Source organism: Tiliqua scincoides, chromosome 3, assembly GCF_035046505.1.
Source record: "Tiliqua scincoides isolate rTilSci1 chromosome 3, rTilSci1.hap2, whole genome shotgun sequence".
NCBI lineage: Eukaryota > Metazoa > Chordata > Lepidosauria > Squamata > Scincidae > Tiliqua > Tiliqua scincoides.
Window position 1 is genome coordinate 191,678,210 of NC_089823.1, and position 21,059 is coordinate 191,699,268.

Sequence of the window (21,059 nt, forward strand, 5' to 3'; positions counted from 1 at the left end):
AATTGCTCTGTCTCATGGCCAGATCCTTGTCACTGTCAGTGTGCGATGCGGTGATTAGAAAAAAATTACCATCCTTGTCATTTGCTGAAAGGTGATTAAGCCATGAGCTAGAACAGTTAGATGACCCCCGCTGGCTTTAATGTTCTTGGAATTCACTGCACACTGAGGGCTTGTTTTCAGTCAGAAATGGATCCAAAGTCTTTAACACTGGCAACAGCCCGGCCATTTCATAGTTCCCATATCTGCCTCTTTTCCTCATTCTCCTGTTAGCCATACTGCAAAAAAAAAAAAAAAAAAGATGGAGGTAAAGCAATGCAAAATTTAATCCTTGGAGTAAAAGAAAGAAGCCACCCAAACAAGAGGGAGAATTTAGAGTTCAGAGGTTATTGTGGAAACCAATGTTCATTTGGATGAAACAAGGCTCAATAAAGAGAGCAGTACTAACCTCACGTAAGCCCCACAACTGTTTGGCTCTCCTTGTCTGGAAGCTGGCCAGATGCATCTTTCTCTTGGAGCCCTTTGCGTTCAGACCTTGAATGTGCAGGTGTAATTGCCCCCATGCACCAGACATCCCACTCCCTTCATGCCACCCAAAAGACAGAATCCATCATGTGAAAGAGAAATATTTACAAGACTCTGTCTGGTTACAAGTAAATATTATGTTCTGCCCTCTGAGAACACAGGGCTCAGCTCCATTTATGAAATGAGAGATTAAACTTCCTTAACAATTATCAGGCTGCATTGATCCCATCCAAGAAGGCTGCAAGGATATCCACATGGCTTCACCTCTTTAGAGAAGCTCTGCCTCACAGAGACACCTGGAGACGAAACCGTCTATCCTCCCCCATAAACACACTTTAGAAGGCTAAGAGCCTGCAATAACCAGGTGCCCCTCGGGCGGCAGGTCCTAGGCAAAAATGCAAGCAATGCTCCAGGCCTCTTTGATACTGCCTTTGAGAAGAGTGCAGGAGGGGAAGAGCCCTCCCTTTGGGGGACGTTTGTTTAGTGGAGAGTAAGCAAGTTGTCAGGGGAGATTCCAAGAGCTCAAGTGGGAATAAACAGCCAAGATTATGTTACGAGGTCCCAATCCTATCCAACTTTCCAGCCCCAATGAAGCTGCAATGCAGGCCTGAAGTAAGAAAACAAACGTTCCCATTGAGGATGCAGCACACACCCCATTGGCACAATTGCATCAGTGCAGGAAAGTTGAATAGGATTGCGCTCTGAGAATGAGAAAAGGTTTGAAGAGATCAGCTCATGCCTAGGTATCTCTCACAGTCAGATTTCTTTCTGAGGTGGCTAAGACAGCCCCCAGATCCAGGTGCCTTCCTCTTTTCTCCCCATAACTGGCATGTACACCAAGCTAACATATATGTTCATGTCTCAGCAGCCTAGAATCCAGTAGCTTTAGAAACTAGGGGAAAAGTTTAACCTGGGTCTCTGCATATCTGTGGCAGCATCCTGGACACTTCTTGGCGGGGCTTTTCACTGCCACCCACTGGTCAGAGATGGGAAAACGAGATCCTTCCCTTCAGTCCTCTCACTGGCCAGGCAGGACAGGAGCAGTTTATGAGCACCATGCAGCTTTCCTCATTACCTTACAGCCTGTCAGTCATTCCAGGACCCATTTCATGGATAATTCAAACAACACCCATAATAGAAACAGCCACTCGGCTCCATCTGGGCCATTATCTCTTTTATATTTGCTCTTTAATATTTACAGGGTTCATGCAAAGTGCATGTGCCGCTTTGGCTTCAAGGACACCAAATTTAGTAATTGCTGCATCCCCTCTGCTGAGGCAAGCAAGGGCACAGAGAGGGGAAGCAGCTTTCTTTAAAAAAGATCTCATGCACAGCTATTTTCAGCTGTGCCAATTGTCAAAGTGCTACAAAATGCCCTGTGTCATTTATGTGGGCAAAGTCCTGTGTAAAAGTTTACAGACAGCTTCTGCAAGGCCTACTAACCCTCCCCTTCCCCCTATCACAAATCAGGCTTTACAGAAAAGCAATAGCAGCTGCCTCTGCTCTCAAGAGCATCTCGGTGCTCTGCTTCTCATGGAAATGACAATTAGAAAGCAGATTTTTTTCCCCCCAAACAACTGACAATTTATAGCAAGGATGGTCAACTGCCGGTCTGCAAACCAGAACCATACTCCAAAGCACTTTATCTGGTCACTGGCATGTGATGATTGAACCCCCTTGAGCCCTTTATTTTCCCCATCCATTTTCCATGAGAGAAGTGATGATGTAAGGTCAGCAAGGGAAGAAGCTTTCCTCACACTTTAAAATCACTGCCACTGCAAAAAAAAAAAAAAAATGGCCACGCAGATGGGGCAACAGCCCTAAGCCAGCCTACCTACTGGGATTGGAGTGCACCAGCAAATTGGGCATCCAAGCACTCCTAATCAGGTCAGAGGGCATCTAGGAGTGGCCAGATGGTCAAAAATCATTCAACTGGAGAGATCACTGACATAATCAAACTTTGGTTTCTTTAGATCAGGCCCACAGATGACCATATGCGTTTCAGCAGAGAACATTTCTGATTGTGCTCCGGTTCTTGCCCACCTCACAGCGGGTTAGGATGGTCTAATGGTATTCAAAAGAGATGACTCCACTGAACTAAGGACCAGTGAGATAAACAGGCCAGGGAATTTTATGTTGCTTTGTATTTTACCCATTATTGTCTGCATGTATTTTTGCTAAGGTTTGCAACGCTGAAGTCTTTCCTAAAGCTTGCTTGTTTTGTTTCTTTTCTCCTTGACTTATACAACTCCCTTCCACTCCCACTTTAATAAACTCCTTTTTGTGTGTTTTAATCCTTGTTATGCCTGTTATGTGACTGAACTCAGCCAGAGCTTTGCCCCGGTCTTCTTGGTGCCTTGGTTGCACATTACAGCAAAGGGTTGTGGGGATTCTCTACATAACTGGGAAAGAGGCTTCCAAAGACACTCTTATTCCCTGCCTGGCTTTGTCTTTGTGGTAGCAGCAGAGTCTACTGGATTTGGGGCCCTGCCATTGGGTCAGAACAGGGAAAAGAAGAGAGGCATTAGGGCTTTACCCCAGCCCACACAATCACCACATCCTAGCCAATGTTAATGGAGAAGTGGTAAAAAGTTTGCTTGTAGTTTTATCCAAAGGAAAATAAAATTACTTTCAAAAATGATAATGCTACATCTCTCTTTAAGTTTGGTTGTGAAGAAGCACAGATCTCATGGCAAAATACTTTCCCCTGACAACAGAAAATATGGCCATCACTGACTTAAAGATAAGATGTGAAAATGGTTTACGTAAGTGACAATGCTTTACAATGAAGAATATGTATTAATTAGACAGCTGGCCTCATTGAGGAATCTATTTACGTAATTCGAAATCTGGTCTCAGTGGAAATCCAAGATGCCTGCAGTCAGGAATGTGGGATACTATTCCATAAAGAGATGCTATCAGTTTAGCAAGGATGGATAACTATCTTATGGAGTTGCTTTTAGCTTCCTATTAAAATATATTTATTAATTGGTATAGCTATAAAAACTACACTAAGAACTTTGTTCATAGCCAGAGATCAAATCTTGCTGGTGCAATTAAATCCAGGAGATAGCCTGCAGCTGAGGAAACTGACAGATGAGGCAACCAAAGCCATTATTGCTATTTCATGAGTTCATCCAGACTGCAGAACTAGAACTCCACAGTTCTGGTGCAACTTTTCTGTTTCCTGTAACATTAGACTTTGACTGATGGACAGTTTGTTGTCTGCTCTTGCTCACTTACACTGGCAACATTCAAGTCACCAAACAAAGAGAGAAGGCTCACTCCAGATCATGTAGAACATTTCAATCGACTAGTTATTTAGGATCCTGCCATGACTCTGAAGCCATAGTTAGCCTTTCATTAGGAATCTGCTGTTCACCAAGGTACATGTTTGTTCTACCAGTTTCAACTGAATGTAGATCCTCGGCTCATGGTGACCTTGCAGCCTTACCTGTTAGTGTGAGGTTAGAGTAAGTGTTGGATAGCTGCTCCTTAACGAGAATGAGGTGCATCTGAGCTGCTTTTTCCCTCTGCAGCTCCAACATGATGTCTGGGTGCTGGGCAATCTTGCAACCTTTCTGCTTATCCAAGGCAATATCACTGCGAATAATATCTACGGCAAGAAAGAATGAGAGAAAAAAAGATGGCAAAGTCTCAGCTTCCAGTCCCACCAAAGAACCTAAAATCTTAAGTTGGAGCTAGACAGCACTATAACTGTAGACCAGTGTTTCTCAAACTGTGGGTCAGGACCCACTAGGTGGGTTGCGAGACAATTTCAAGTGGGTCCCCATTCATTTCAATGTTTTATTTTTAATATATTCGAATTGATGCTACCATGATATGTGACTGCATTTGGGGAAATGTTATAGACCTGTACTTTTAACAAACTACTATGTATATTCTTTTGTATACATGTATATTACAATGATAGTAAAGTTACTATCTATGTATAGTACAATGATAGTAAAGGAAACTTACTCCTGGGTAAGTGTGGGTAGGATTGCAGCCTAGGATAGTTAAAAATTTTCCTGCTTGATGATGTCACTTCTGGTCATGACATCATTTCTGGTGGGTCCCAACAGATTCTCATTCTGTCCCGGTGCATCCTGGTGCTAAATGTGTGAGAACCACTGCTGTAGACAGTTCATTTCCACCTGCCCATTGTATGTTTACACTTCCATCCATACAAGTTTCCTCAGTCCCTTGCTTTTACCAGCTCCGGACTCCCTCTATTCACATACATACAACAGCCAAAACTATTCACTCACCCTTTTTGTCTTCCTTCAGTGGAACATTTTGTCTAGACAGGTGCTTTTGACCTGCCAAGTCAAATGCAAGCACCAGGTTGACGACCCCCCGTTTTTGCAGTATTACAGGGCCTATTAAGATCAGCCATCACCTGCCAACAATGCCCTTCTGCTGGTTACATAGGACAAGTAAGACAATAAATGAACACACATCTGACATCAAAAATGGCAAAATATTTCCATCTCCCAGAATAAACTGAAAAAAGGCATCAAAAGAAGACCAGCAAGAAACTCCTGGACCAGAACTTGTTTCTTTTTAAAAATAATAGAACTTGTTTGATTCTATTGACTTTAGACTGTGCTGAGATTGGCAATATATTTAACACAACAAAATGCAATTACTCCCCTTTAGGGATTAAGGGCTCAATCCTATATTTACTCAGCGTGTGGTCGGTCTGTGGAACTCCTTGCCGCAGGATGTGGTGACGGCATCTGGCCTGGATGCCTTTCAAAGGGAATTGGACAAGTTTCTGGAGGAAAAATCCATTCCAGGTTACAAGCCATGATGTGTGTGTGCAACCTCCTGATTTTAGAAATGGGCTATGTCAGAATGCCAGATGCAAGGGAGGGCACCAGAATGAGGTCTCTTGTTATCTGGTGTGCTCCCTGGGGCTTTTGGTGGGCCACTGTGAGATACAGGAAGCTGGACTAGATGGGCCTATGGCCTGATCCAGTGGGGCTGTTCTTATGTTTTTATATTAACTTTCCAGTGCTGATGCTTATGCCAACAGGGCATGTATTGCCTCCTGCGGGGGAGGGGGGACAGTCATGGAGGCCTCCTCAAGGTACGGGAACATTTGTTCCATTACCTCAGGGTTGCATTGTGACTGTGTTTGCACTGGAAAGTTGGATACGATTGGGCCCTTAATTAGCACAGTAGGAAAGAACTTGTTATTACCAGAAACTAATGTTGTAAGTGATTCATTCTGTTGTTAACTTCTCTTCATCTGTCTCTGCACAGAAATATGACAGATCTACTGCTAACCTGCGCATTGCACAGCCTTTTGGTTCCACTGTTAACCTTCTTTTTTCCAGGCAGATATAGACACGCCTGCCAACTGGGGATAACACTTCAGTGTCTGACAAAGTGGGCTCTGTCCCACGAAAGCTTAAGCCACAACAAATGTCTTAGACCAATGGTTCCCAAACTTTTTAGCGCCAGGACCCACTTTTTAAAACAACATTCTACTGGGACCCACTTCGCTTTATCAGACTTTTTGAAAAGTTTCAATTTACCAACCGCTCCAGCCTCTGTTTTTATCTTTCTGGAGCATTTATTGAGCTCCACGATTGTAAGTTTGGGACCATTCTGGTGGTGCTGCATTCCCCTTGGCCTGCCCTTCAAATTGGGATGAGCAAAAGCACATGCGCTGCACCATTTTGATTTCCATAAGGCTCAATATATTTTCCTTGTCAGGTATCAGCTTACCCCTGGGGGCTGGGGATAAGAATAGGCCCTCAGTTTGGCTGTACTTGTCGTAAGAGGCGACTAAACAGCTACCGGGTAGATGGGACTCGTTAGCCTGGGAAGGCAGCTCATCTGAGAGGAGGAAAACTCTGATCCCAAACCTCCACTGCCTTGTGGCTACATCCAGTTAAGGAAAAGGCTTCAGGAGTCAACCTCGAGGCAAAATCCGGAGCCAGAGTCCCTGAGGCAGTTCATGGCTGAACACAGTCATGTTCTGGCAACTCCTGCGACGCCGCTGGAACCAACCATATTGGCCTCTGCCTTTCCATTGGACCATTTCAGCGACGTGGAGAGGGGGGATTTGCTGCATGGGTAACAGCCTATCCTCCATACCTACTTTACCCAGGCTTCGCGCTCTGGAGAGGACACTCTGTTCCAGAACCACCATTCAGAGCGTGACACCATAGTCTTTCGAGACTGAAGGATGCCAACAACATATCAGCTTATCAGTTTCGTGATGCATCAAAAATAGGGTCGTGACCCACTGAAGGGTCCTGGCCCACAGTTTGGGAACCACTGTCATAGACTTTAAAATGCCACATGACTCGGTTGTTTTACTTCCAGCAGGCTAATATAACCACCCATTTGGAGCAATACCGTCCTAGAATCCTTTGGTTGGCAACCTTCAGTCTCGAAAGACTATGGTATAAGCCTACAGCACCCGGTATTCCCAGGCGGTCTCCCATCCAAGTACTAACCAGGCCTGATCCTGCTTAGCTTCCAAGATCAGATGAGATCGGGTATGTGCAGGGCAAGAGTTGCTGCTTAGAATCCTTTGTATATATAGTATGTTAAAACAGAAAATGGAATGGAATAGGATGGACCCCAGCAGAACATCAAAAGGAATATATCAGGGAAAAGTGCTCACCACCACCTACATGGACCAACTAGGAATAAATGGAATTCTCAAGAGTGATCCTACAAGGCTCCAGAGCCATGCCACCAGCATCTTGCTTGAAGCCGTTCTGAACTCCCAGATCCCAGCCCCGCCTTCCGCTCCCTGTCCGCCCACTCCCTGCCCAGGAACGCCTTCCTCCCGCCTCCTCCCTGCCCACCCCAGAGCCTTGTGTCGACACAAGGCTCGCTGCAGAAGCCACCACAGAGGCTGGATTCAGCCTTTGTGTGCCGGCGCACCTCCATGTGCCGGTGCAGCTCACTCCCAAGGAGGTACAAACGTGCTTTACATGTTTGCAGCCCTCCTGGGCGGACACCAGTGACTTGCGCCGGCCCGTTCTCTGGATTGTGCCCTATAGGTGGCCAAGTACACTCAAGGAGGTGAAAGGCCTTCCAGCATTCCTCCTCAGTACCAGGCCTGAGGAGAAGAAGCAGGGGAAGCAAAATCCATGGGTTACCTTAGTCTTAGCCTATCCAAGGCTGCCTTTCCGCTACAGCTATAACCCACTTTCAGTGCACTTTATTACCTCAATGCATTTAGGAAGGAGGGGGGCAAACATCTTGCCTTGGGCCCAATGCCAGCTCTCAGCAGCCCTGCTCACTACTCACTACCCTGCTCACAATACCACTTGCAGTTCTCCCTCCCTTACTACTTCCATCTGTGCCATAGCTCTCTCTTCACCAGGAAGCAAGGAAGGAAGGAAGGAAGAGCATATGGTCTCGTTGCTAGACAACCAACCCACATGCTGTTCTCACTTCCTCTCTTCCCAAATTATTTAATCCTGTAAGGCCCATGTAGATGAATAGTGTTGATCATTGCACACAGGCGCACATAGATATTTCATGTATCTATATATCATGCACATTATGACTAGGAGTTTGTATCAGTCTGCATTCATAGGATGTTTGCAATAGAGCCTTTGGCCTAGCAGAAAACGTAAACAGTAAATCATTATAATTCCTGTTTCACAGCTTGTGGTGCCAGTCTGCACTTTCTTATAACAGAAAAATTGTTTTCAGAACTGATATTCTCATTTCAAGGAAGAAATTTCATTTCATTATAGTGATTACTGTGATTATTCATATCATTATAGTGATACAGAGATTATAATGGTTACGTGGTGAACTACAAAAGAAGTCCTTGGTTGAAAGCTCAGTTTAGCCATGAATTCACTAGGTGGCCTTATGCAAGCTGCTGTCTGTCAACCACAGCTTTCTCCTCCCCAACAATACAAGGATCATCGTACTGGCCTACTTTAGAGGGGTGTTGTAAGAAATTACAGAGCCTATGATTGTGAAATGTTTTGAGCAATTAGGAAAAGTTCTGTCTTTGTACCATGGTTCTGACACACCTGACTATGACCAAGGAATGGAACCCAATCTGCTGCTATGCAGAGAGGGGCAGGATTTGTCCTCAGAAGCTTCCAGTGTTCTATAGAAGAAAATTGAGATCTAGGAAACAGTTGAAAAGGGGCTAAAAATAGTCCTCACTCCAGACACTGGGGGTCTCCTGGGGCAGGCAGCAGGTTTAGCACTCAATTAAGTCCCAGAAGGCATGGTTGACTTCACAAGTGAATGCTGTTGCACTGAAGGCAAAACTTGTGTGCAAAGAACACACATGCACTGCACCAGCACCTCTGGGTTTCTTTGCATTCTGCAGGCCTGGCCTGCCTTATCCTGCCCATCATAATAATGAGCATTTTGCAAATAGTGTACTTTCTGTACACATTGTCACTGTAGTGTAAAAGATTGGGACATAGGTCCCAATCTCTTGGCACAGACTGATTCCTCAAACCTCTTACAAACATTTTCTTACATACAGATATGCTTTACTTGACTTGGTCATTACTTTCCTAGCATCACACAGTTCTAGTTGTCTTGTCGACAACAGTGAAATAGAAGACAAAGAAAGAGATCCTGGAAGGCACCTGAGACAAGAAACATGATGGACAGCAGAATCTGAATCTGGGTGAATAAAGAGATATGAGGACTATGGTAGAGCAACTGATCGTAGTTCCATTGCTTTCATCTGAAAGTCCCATCGACCTCCACCGGTTCTAGTCTCAACATTTTGTTCTAACCAGTGAAAATATGCACATCTGAACTACTGTTCCAGAAAACTGGCCTCTTGGAGGGCCTAACAGTCCAATTCTGTGCACGTTTACTTGGGAGTAAGTTGCACAGAGGTCAGTGAGACTTCCATATATGTGCGTGTAGGGTTGCAGCCCTAGACTTATACTGGCCTTGTCGGAGGGGGTGGGGTAAAGTTTTCACTCTGCTTAAAGCTTTTAGATTTCATTGGTATATACCAGAGGTATATACTTCTGGATCATCAAGCACTTAGTACATTTGTTGAATCAGGATTATGCACAATACAATCATCCTTCCTGCAGCCAACTCAAAGATGCAGTATGAAGGGAGCACACCCGTGTGGCAGGTGGGTGAGCTGCGGCTGACTGCAGGACACAAAATCCAGAGATTGAGGACTGGAACAATGAAGGGGGCTCCAAAGGCTACAGTGCAGAGGAACAGAAAGTCCTCCTGCAGGCATTCTGTCCCCATGACCCTCTGCAGTCTCAGCATCCCAGCCCAGGATGCATCAGAATGCCCTGAGAACCTTCACAGTGGTGCACTGACCAGTTTCTGAAGTTCTGTTCCATACATTCCAGCACTGATAGAATATGGTGTGCTCCACTTTCCCCAAGGACAGGCTGAAAGTATCCCAAAGAATTTCCCAACTGGGAAGAGAAATACAGGAGAGATTGACACATCCTTAACCGCATCAAGCAAGCAGGCACCAAGGGACAGAACAACACCCTGCAATATAGGGAATGCATGACTATGCTGTAAGTCTCCCTCTGTAGTAGGGCCCTGCATTTCTTTAGTACATCTACAGATCTAAGCAAATATTTCCCAGTAATGAGAACGCCCACAACCTAGTAACTGCCCAAAGACCAGTTTGAGGGGCTTTGTTCAAACTTTTCAGACTAATACCAAATGAATTTTAAAAGAAACTTTAATTGCACCTTCCTTTTGACCAAAAAAAAAAAAAAAGTCTTCCTACTTATGGAAATAAGTTGGGCAGGGCGACATTGGCAAGTGAGACATCCTGCAGGGATCAAACCCACTGTCTCTTGGTCATCAGACAAGAGAGCCAGTAAATGGAAAGTCGTAAAACTTTGAAAATAGCTAGTTAAAAAGGTCATGGCCATTAAAATGGCTTCTGTGATTTCTCTCCTCTCCCTGGCCAAGGTTTTTAAGTGTCCAGTAACTGGGGTGTCTGGGCCCTGGCATAAAATCAGAGGAGGTGAGTATTTTACCCCAAGGGGTTTTATGCTAACTACGCTAATGAAATGTTTTTTAAATGGGAGGAGCTGTGGGGGTGGGGAGGATGTGTTTGTTCTGGTAAAAGTGTCTGTTACATGTCTCAGAAACATGTCGAAAACATGCAAAACAGGAAGCTTTCTGAACAGAGTAAAGTCACATTTATCTTGCCCATAAAACTACAGTCTCCCTCCTAAGTAAAGTGAAAAGTTTAAAAAATAATAATAATAAAAGGATTCCACTGCTGATCTTTTTTAATTATTTATGAATTTTTGAAATCAACCATTTATTCAGTTTTTATTAATAATATTTGTATACTGCTTTTTAAACAAAAAAAAGTTCACAAAGAAGTCTGTATACCAAAATATGCATTTTTAAAATGGTTCCTTGTCTTGAAAGGGCTCACAATCTAAAAAGAATGGAGAAGAAACACGAGGTGACAATCACCAGGAAATAAACCATGCTGGGATGACGGGGAGCAGGCAGACTTGCTCAGTTAGCAGGTATGCTGTTATGTTAATAGGGCAACCATATTAAAAATAAACCAGAGATAAGAAGCCAAAGTAGCTAGTATTTGCTGCAGCACCAGGAATTTTCAGCAAGCAGCTGATGGGAAAGACCAGCCGACAAGCTTTTCATCAACTTAGCACCTTTTAATGTTCTTTCCTGCATATTTAGGGAGGCTTCCTACTTTCTGAGGCACTCCCAAAGGTAGAATAGATTTATAAGTGTAGGGACTATCCAGCCAAAATCAGCAAACCAGCAAGACCTGGTGTCTATGGCTAATATACTGTGTTCAAAAAATCCCATTATCATTCACTGAATTCAATAGGACTTACACCCAAATAACTGTGCATAGGACTACAGCCTACAATATGGTGTGTGTACTTCATATCAAAAGGGGCGATGTCTGGAGTTGGCAAAGTAGGTCTACATCCATCTAACCAAGCCAGACCAGTATCTGAACCCTCAGTACCAGTGGCAGTGTCCAAGGCGCCATCAGGCAATTGGCAAGGCTGCTGTGGAGGGAGGGGACAGTGCAGGGCTTTGTCCAAAGGCTTCAGCAAACTGGTGCTGACATGATTAATCATACTAGAGAGAAACTATTTACAAAGATATAGCTGTACATTATGGGCTCTTACATTATGGAGAATACTTGAATAATGTAGAGATAGAGAAGTAATTAGAAAATAGCATCATCTTGCTCCTTCTTTTCATTCACATCCCTTTCTTGTTTCTACCCACTCTGAAAGTTAGATTGCAAGCTTCTTGGGGCAGGGACCTCTCTTTTTCTTCACATTAAGCACCATGTATATTGTCGGTGGCGTTTACTTATTTAGGACATTTATAGATCAACCTTCATCATAACACTCCAAAGGAGGCATATATGTTGAAATAATAAAGTGATAAAACAGTGCAATGAATTTGATTTTAAAAAATAACAGGAAGCATTGGCCACGCAATCACCAAGATGAAACACAACAGTAAAATAATACCGCCACAAAAGAAGTATTCATCAAGCACTAAAAGACTTCAAAGTTAGTGCCAGGCAAGCTTCCCTGGGGACAGCATTCCATGTGTGGGATGCCACAACCAGGAAACCCTTTTCATCACCCACCTAACTTCAGAAGGCAAGGGGGAACACAGAGAAAGAACACTTATGATGAATGCAAGGTCATTACCTTAACTGCTCAGCATATGTACATGGTCTTTTGGGGCTACAACTAATGTTCATACAATGCAAATTATTATGGGAAAGCAAAATTGGTAAGGTAGCAGCTAAGGGCCCAATCCTATCTGACATCCAATCCTGAGCTGCAGCACTGGCACTGGATGTTGTAAATGTGCCGTAAAGCATGTTTACAGCACTCTCAGAGTAGGGAGCGCCAGTCAGGGCCACCGCTAACTGGTGCTGGACCCAGCACCAGACAGACACCACCCAGAGGAAGGTAAGAGCTCTAGGCAGCAGTGCAAACTTTCAGGGTGGGGGAGAAGTGTTCTGGGGCAGGGGGAGGAACAGGTCCAGGAGAGGCCCTGCTCTGCTGAATCCTGTCCTCCATGTTCCCAACCTCTGAGTTCCTATCATCCAAATCCTATCCTCTGTGCTGAAAAGCCAGACATGGAGGTTCTCTCGTCTGCACCAGCAAAATAGCTGGTGCAGTTGTGAGAAGCCCCACTGCAGGGTTTGGGGCTTTCCTCAGGGGAAGGAGACTTTCATCCTCCAGCTGCTTCCCAGTGCCTGCAGGATATAGCAGTTGCCATACTGTTCCTCCAGGTGCCAGGAAGCTCAGGATTGGGCTGCCTGAGAATCACAAGGTGGAGGCAGAAATGCCTTCAGTTAGATGAGGGCTGCAATCCTATACACATAGGTACATGAAAGTAAGCTCTATTGAACCCCAACAGTAACCTTGCATAGGCACTGCAATATATTGCAATGTAATCATATCCCATCTGTGGAAGGAAGAGCAAAGTCTGGAGTCTGATTAAATCTTTCTTTGGAAATAGGAAAAGGCTGCATTTGGTAGATTAGCTACGGGCTAAAAGGACAGAAAAGTCTGGCTGACTGAGTGCCGTGGGAGTGGATGGAGGCGTGGTGCTGCCCCCTCAAGCCTGGGCACACCGGGCATTTGTCTTTCTTGCCCCCTCAGGTACACCACAGAGGAACAATAATAGAATAATGGTTGTCACAACTAGTTTGACCAGGGTTGTCAAACTCGTTTCATACTGAGGGCCAAATAGCATTCATGATGCCTGCTAAGGGCCGGAAGTGATGTCATTAGGCAGGAAATGATGTAATTAAACAGGTCATAACCCAAAATAATGATTTTCTGATTTAGGAACTCATTAGCTGCAAATGACAGAAGAGAAAATATGCAAAACTTGATCATATTTCAAGATACTGGACAGCCCAATTTTCATGTGTAAAACCTCAGCCCAATTTTCAGCAGTAACACCTCAGCACTACTCAGCAGCTGAAAGCCTGAGGGCCAGATAAAAAGCTTCCGCAGGCCACATTCGGCCCCCGGGCCTTATGTTTGACACCCCTGAGTTTAACATTCATTCTCATTTTGTGTATCTAGCTTTAATTCATAAGAAGCCAGTTCCTTAAGAACTGAGGTCTTGATTTCATGTGGTTCAGTACACTTGCAGAGGCTTAGCAATGTCACTTTACGCTTGATCTAATTCAGCACAGCTAACTTGAAGATACAAACCTAACACCCACTTAACAGGGATCTAGCTCAATGGTAGATTGCATACTTTGCATGCATAACATCTGAGATCCAAACCCCTCAACTGCCTGCCCAGTGAAAAGATTTAAAGTAACAAATCTGCAAAAAAAAAACCTGCCTGGAGAGCCCCTGCCAACCAGAGTCGACAATTCTTAACAAAGTAGTGAGGCAGGCTCCAGTGGCATAGCTAAGGGTATGCAGGGGGTGGAAACTGCACTGGGCAACAAGCTTTGGGTGGGGGGGGCAACAAGCTGAGCTTGACACTAGTGGCCAAAATTGTGAAAACCTTGGTCTGAACGAATAATACCAGCATGTTATATATCATTGGGAAGGTAATTTAATGCTGAATGCAATGAAAATGAACCCCATTGGAATATCTATATTCTATTAAAAGTTATGGCCAATTCACCAGAAAATGTTTTAATTGTGAGAACCTTGGTAAATACAAATAATACAATCACGTTATATGTCATTGGAAAAGTAATTTAATGCTGAATGCAATGAAAATATGGAATATCTGTATTCTATCAAAAGGTATGGCCAATTAACCAGAAAGCTTTTTATTTATTCATTTACTTAATAAACTAAATTTGATTTCATCATGGAGGGGGGAACCTACAAAATCTTTTTTGACCCCGAGTAGCAGGTACCTTAACTACGCTACTGGTATTGGTATTGGAATTGGTACTGGTATTGGCACTGCTACCAATCTGGCCTTCATTCTCAAGCAGAAATGCAACTCTTCCTAACTGAAATCCTGAACACTTGAAGAATTGCTGTACCCCCTCCCCCATCTGATTACCACACAGTGGTACAGGTCGTCCCTCATTATCCACTGGGGTTCCAGTCCAGAACACCTAGTGCAGTGCTTCTCAAACTGTGGGTCGGGACCCACTTGGTGAGTCGCGAGCCAATTTCAGGTGTGTCCCCAGTCATTTCAATATTTTATTTTTAATATATTAGACTTGATGCTATCATGGTGTGGGGAAACGTTACAGATCTGTATTTTAACAGTCTACTGCATATATGCTTTTAACAATGATAGTAAATGGGACTTATTCCTGGGTAGGTGTGGTAGGATTACAGCCTAGGATTGTTAAAAATTTTCCTGCTTGATGATGTCCCTTCTGGTCATCACTTCCAGCAGGTCCTGACCAATTCTTATTCTAAAAAGTGGGTCCTGGTGCTAAACGTTTGAGAACCACTGCCCTAGTGGATAAAAAATCCGTGGATAAAAAAACAGTGGAGATGGGAAGAGAAGGGATTCCATAGCAGCCAGAAACACGACATCTATGACTGCAGAATGAAAGTGGTATTTTTTATTTGCTGCAGATACCACACCATCTTGAGTGTTGAAAAGGTAGTATATACATCTTTTAAGTTAAATAAATATAGATGCCCTTACCGCATTCCCAGTTTATGTGTATGATGAAACTCACAGCACAAGAAACAAATTGGTCTCTAATGTGTCACAAGGTTTTCTGTGCCTTTCCGCCAATACTAAAGACTCTGGGTAACTCTCCAAGGACGGCCCTGCTTGCACTTCCTAGAGCCTGCACAAGGTTCTGGAGAGCCAGTAAGAAAGCTGGCCTGTAGGCAGGAAATCCCTCTCGCCACACCTTTCTGATTTACACCGATCCCTGATACACACCACATGTGTCCCCTCCCTCCTTCCCCCATTTGCAATGGTTCTGTTCCACATTTAAGTGATGAAAAGTTAAGACCTGTGGTTACAACTTCTATGAGAAACTTCATTTTGAAGGGCTGCTACATTTCAACTTTATTGCCATGAGGAAAAATGAAGAAACAAAAGGCCACAGTCACTCAGCAGCAAAGGAAACCCGGGTGAAGACATTTAATAAGTATAAGTTCCCCGCCACAACTTGTTGAAATATTGACCTTTGGGCTGAAGGAACATTTATTCCTGCAAATGTTTAGTGTGAACCAACCACAGCTCTTGGTCAAAGTTTTAATGCTACTGAATAAGTTTCTCCTTTACTTTTTAAGCGGCAGGGTTCTCAACAAGGCAAGCTGCCATGGGGAGTCAGGGAAGGAGCAGGCAGAGGTGTGTGTGAAGGGGGAACCTTCTCTGGTGAAATGAGAGTGTACTTGCAAAAGAATCTCAGGCTGCACCCACCCAGCCACCCCCTGCTGACCAAGGTATCAACATCAAAAAGAACTCCTGTAGGGAAAGAAAGGAGGTTGGAAAACTAAGCTCAGGAGCTGGAAGCTGCTTGCCTGGGCAGACAAGATCTCCATGAGGCATCTTCTCTGTTGCCGACCTACCCACTGGGGTCTGTCTGGGATTAATTGGCTTCTTCAATAATGACTTATGGAAAATCTTCAAGCTTACAGCCTCCTGGGTCATGTAGCCAAAGAAGGCCTGGAAGAGTGTGTGTGTGTGTGTGTGTGTGTGTGTGTGTGAGAGAGAGAGAGAGAGAGAGAGAGAGAGAGAGAGAGTTTTTCTTTGAGGTCTGATTCTTCATCTCCGGATTGTAACAGTTTTTGCTGAAGGTGCTATTCAGAAACCACCAACTCTTGCATAAACAACGAGAAAGAAACTCTCTCCAAAATGTACAAACTACAGATTCTGTTCATTCAGATTCTCACGTTTAAATTCTGTGATTTTGGATTTGTACTGAGGTTTACTTAAACGCTGCTAACGTGCTAAACTGTCACTGCTAATCTGTACCTGGATATAGTTGTTCTTGAGATCATACCCAGGGCAGGCTGGGTGAAATTGGGTGAAATTGTCCGTGGATGTTGTCTGTTATTTTCAGTCATTCGCACAGAAATGCCTGCCCATGCACCTCTGTACAGCATAATGTGTGAACATTTCTCTTAAGTTAATCCTTCAGTGTACTTTTAATACCTGGAGTAGTGAAAGACTGCTGATTCCCCCCCCCCCCTACACACACACAGTTTCAATTTCTAATAAATTCTGAGTTCAAAACCAGGGCTGACAGTCCTCTCAAGCAAGTGTGTGATCTTGCATAGTGAATGTCTCCAACACCCATGAGCTAGGAAGTTCCTCCATTAAAACTTCTAAAGGAAGGGCACCTTCATATAGCCCTGTCTCAGTTAGCCTTTTGCCCTCGTGGCCCCTTTACTATGAAAAAGAAATGCAATCATACCTTGCAAGGATGTTGTAAGAATTGTGATAACAGAAGCTCTTTGAAAACTTGTGGGGAGAGGGAGAGAAAGGCACTTTTCTGCTTTCATTTGCTGCAGGGGATGTGCACATGTCTTTTGAAGGGGTGTCTGAGAATCTCAGTTTCCCTGAGAAACTGAAGGGAATCTGAGAATGTGTTAGAGAAGTTAGTCTTCTGAGAAAAAGGACAGGATTCACTGAGTATAAGCCTTTTGTGGCTAAGGCTCCACAGCAAGACACCTCTGCAGTTAGAATACCCAAATATAGCACTATTAATGGTAAGGATGCCTGATGTCTAAGGCAGAGACCCCATCCCACAAGAAAGAGAGGTCTAGGAGGATTCATGATAAATGAACAACTCGTAGTCACTGATGACTCTTCTTAAAAGCAAGCCTGCTAACTGCCAGATTAATCAATTTGAATAAACATTAGTGTCTCCAAGAGATGGGATTTGGAGTGCATTTAGGTTCCCCAAGTCAAGGACAGCATGCATCAAAGCCTTCAGGAGCAAGGAATATTGACAAGGGACAGTTCTGATTCAATTGCTTTTTACAGTAATCCTTAGTCAGTCCTTAAGAAACTAATTCTGTAAAAATCCCTGAAAAGCTGCCATCCCAAATGCACTATTTGAAAGTAGATTCAACTGAAATCATATGTAGGAGGAGACACAATTTTCACCTAATGTGTTTAGGATCAAAACCTGTTGTGAAATTTTGTGTATTGATATTTTTGTCCAAAGAAAATAATAAAAACCTCTAACAAAAAAGACGTAAAAACTCAACTGTTTGATTTGCAACTTTTGCAGTATAATAATCTGCATATAAAAGCCGCTCAGTCCCATTTGGTTTACTCCCAAGTAAATTTGCGCCAGGTGCTGTGGTAGAAAAAGACGCAAGTGAGGGCAAGCCTTGGTTATTATCACTTTGCCTCTACAAGATGTTTCGGCAGGACCAATTTGACCTCTGCAAAGATGTTAAGAAGGCATTTCAGCTCCCCCCAAACAATTAACACCGCATCAGGTGGGGGGAGGAGGAGAATAAGAGCAATCCTTAAATGGTGAGAAACAAACATAGTTTGTCTGGAAAGCTGCTTCTAATGAAGGGGAACATAACTGGGACAATTGGGCAGTCATGGAAAACCCTTCTCAAGTCGATTTGTTCAGCAAAGTTTATTCCAGCTATAAAGGTTGTGATGTCTTGGCTCCAAGCAGATGTTGAAAAGAGGGGAGGAAATAGGCTTAACACTGTACAGAAAGTGCCCCTCTGCCTTTGTTTTTAAAGATCAGCTGTCACATATTCGGTAAGGATGATATTTTGGTACTTCCTTCCAATAATCAAGACATGGAAGGGAATAACAGGCCCCTACTCCGGAAGAGGCAGAGAAAGGATAACCCAACAAGATGGGTTCGTGGAGGGTGTGTGAGTTTCACTGCTACTGATTTTGCAACAGATTCACCAGGTTCAGCTGCTGGAGTCAGTAGGAGCTGCTGAAAATGTGTTTGGGTAAATTGCTTCCCTACCTTACAAGGCTGTTGTGAGCATTACTGATGCTGACAACACTGATGAGTGTGAAGAAAAATGGTGTATGAATACTGTTGCTTATTATTATTGTTATTACATATTGCATACTATTATTACACATTTACCTCCAGGCACCTTGAATGATTGAATCCAAGGATGGAGGCCAGAGAGCCTTGGCTATTAGAGATTAGCAGGCTGCCGTGGGCCTTTCTGGGCCCCAGGATCAACTCTATCCCCTGGTTTTGTTTTTCAGGGAGAGACCCTCTTCAAAAGCATTGCCATATACCACACTTCGCCAGGCTGCAAGACGCTGGTTGTGTCCCTTCTGGACAACTATCAAATCATAAAAGCATCTACCTTTATGCCAGAAGGTGCCCTGTCAATACTGTTTATACATCTGGTATGCACTCAAGAGAAGATCCAGGAGGAGATGTGCTTGTTGTGATCCAAGCAGGAGAGAAGTGGGGAGAAGCAGGAGAGAAGGCCAATACACACATTTGGAATCCCAACATGCCTTTTTTCGAACAAGGAAAAAGGAAATAATTCTCTTTCCACTCCCAAACACCTGATCCTCTCTCTCTCTCTCTCTCTCTCTCTCTCTCTCTCTCTCTCTCTCTCTCTCTCTCTCTCTCTCTCTCTCTCTCTCTCTCTCGTCAGGCTATCCCATGCAAAGTGGATTGGCACTGAGGACAGGACAAACAAAAGGGAGCTGTTTTTCCACCCAGCGGGCATCATTACCATAAGATGTTGTGATGGCAACTCACTTTGAAAGAGGATTAGGCTAATTCATTGCCCATTATAAAGGTGGAACTTTCCTATTTACAGGGAGTTCATAACTGATGACCAGATGGTGTGAGGAGAGAGTATCTGCACCAAATCCTGCTCCTATCTAGCCACCACTGGACTCACTAGACCAGCAAAACTGTAATCCTTACCTCTTACCCCTGTGATCTCCAACTTTGCCCTCCTGCCTAGCCCATAATGGCCACACACTGAGAGATTTACAATCCAATCCTATGCATGTTTTCTCCAGGAAGTACCATTGTATTCCAGGGAGCAGGCTCCATGAAAATTGTGCATAGGACTGACCCTACCCTACAGGCACAGCCTGGCTAGCCACTGTTTTTGAACAGGGTTAATGTCTTTCTCCACAAGTATTCCCAGCCTGTAATTCTGTCCTACTCCTCACCCAGACACTTAGAGGTCCTTCTGTGTTCCCTGACATGTTCTCTTAAGTCATAGTCCAGCATCCTCTCTCACCACTGCATGTTCAGAAGTGTCCTGAGACATGTGCAGCCCATGGGTTTTCTGATTCCAGCGGACACGGAAGTCTCTCACCCCAGAGAAAGATAACTTGGTCCCTCATCTCACTCACCTTGCCAGGGGGAAGGGAGATATTTTCCCCCCACGCATCAAGTGCAGGGATGTGATTGAATGCACCACCACAGGGTTCTCTACCTGGACTCAACCCCTAGCCTGGACCACAAGAAGAAACCACAGGCACCTGAGTATCGCCCAGGTTGCTGGACCCCTGTGGATGGATTCCGAGTAAATGCCACTGTTTGGCACTAAGGCTGCAATCCTAAACATCTTTTCCTGAGAGTAAGCTCCACTGAACTCAATGGAACTTACTTGTGAGTAGACTTTTGTGTAGGATTGGGCTGTCAGGCTACCACCCTATATACTCTTTTCTGGGAGTAAGTCCCACTGAAATCAATGGAACTTACTTCTGAGTAGACCTGCATAGAATTGGACTGTCTGGCTACCATCCTATACAGTATACTCTTTCCTGGGAGTAAGCCCCATTGAACAAAATAGGGCTTACTTCTGAGTAGACACACCTACCGTAACTGGCTTAGCGCACGAGCCTATACTTGTCTACTCAGAAGTAAATCTCATTGCGTATCATGGGTCTTACTCTCAGGAAAGTGTGCCTAGGACCTACCACCTGTCCGCCTACCCCGACCCCACCACACCCCTGGCGCGCTGGTTCAAGGGGAGCCCGGGGACGCCCCTCCACCTGATCCCCCCAGAGGACGCCCTGCGACTCTCCCTTCCGGGCGGGGCGCTCACCGTCCTCGTAGTTCTTGAGGTAGTAGTCGGGCCCGGGTCCTCCGCGGCTCTTGGCCGGGTTCTTCACGTTCTGGAACTGCAGGAAGTCGCTCCTCTTGCCGGCGAAGCGAAGGAAGGCGGGCGCCAGACCTCGAGCCAGGGTCACCAGGCGCCGGGAGCTGCGCGGAACGGGCTGCGGGTCAGCTGAGAGGGGCTGGCTGGAGGAGCTGCAACCCTATCCTCGCTTTCCTGGGAGTAAGCCCCATTGGCTCTAATGGGACTTACTTCTGAGTAGACATGCCAAGGACCGGGCTCTAAGGTGAATCCCATCCACACTTCCCTGGGAGTAAGCCCCATTGACTAATGGGACTTACTTCTGAGTAGACATGCCTAGGGCTGGGCTCCGGCTCTTAGGAAGGGGGTCTGCGGGGCACGGATCACGGATGGGGGGGCGGGGAAAGGCTCCGGGGGAGGCTGTGGGGAGCCCGTGCTCTCCTCGGGGGTCCCTGCTGGGGCGCAGCTGGCGCTGCTCCGTCTCCCTCCTCCGCCCTGAGCGCGGGACTTATCGGGGGGCGCGGCGATTGGCTG

At 44.9% G+C, this 21,059-nt stretch overlaps 1 protein-coding gene and 1 pseudogene across 1 annotated transcript in view; both read right to left on the bottom strand.

Moving 5' to 3' along the window:
• Window positions 1-21,059, bottom strand: part of HPSE2 (heparanase 2 (inactive)) — a 159,213-nt gene that overhangs the window by 137,019 nt on the left and 1,135 nt on the right. Inside the window, exons 2-3 of the mRNA XM_066619044.1 lie at window positions 20,493-20,650; window positions 3,977-4,138 (exon numbers count right to left, since the gene is read on the bottom strand). Coding sequence (XP_066475141.1) covers window positions 3,977-4,138; window positions 20,493-20,650 — 320 coding nt within the window. The remainder of the gene's footprint in view (window positions 1-3,976; window positions 4,139-20,492; window positions 20,651-21,059) is intronic.
• LOC136647135 (5S ribosomal RNA) lies at window positions 6,950-7,069 on the bottom strand (annotated as a pseudogene).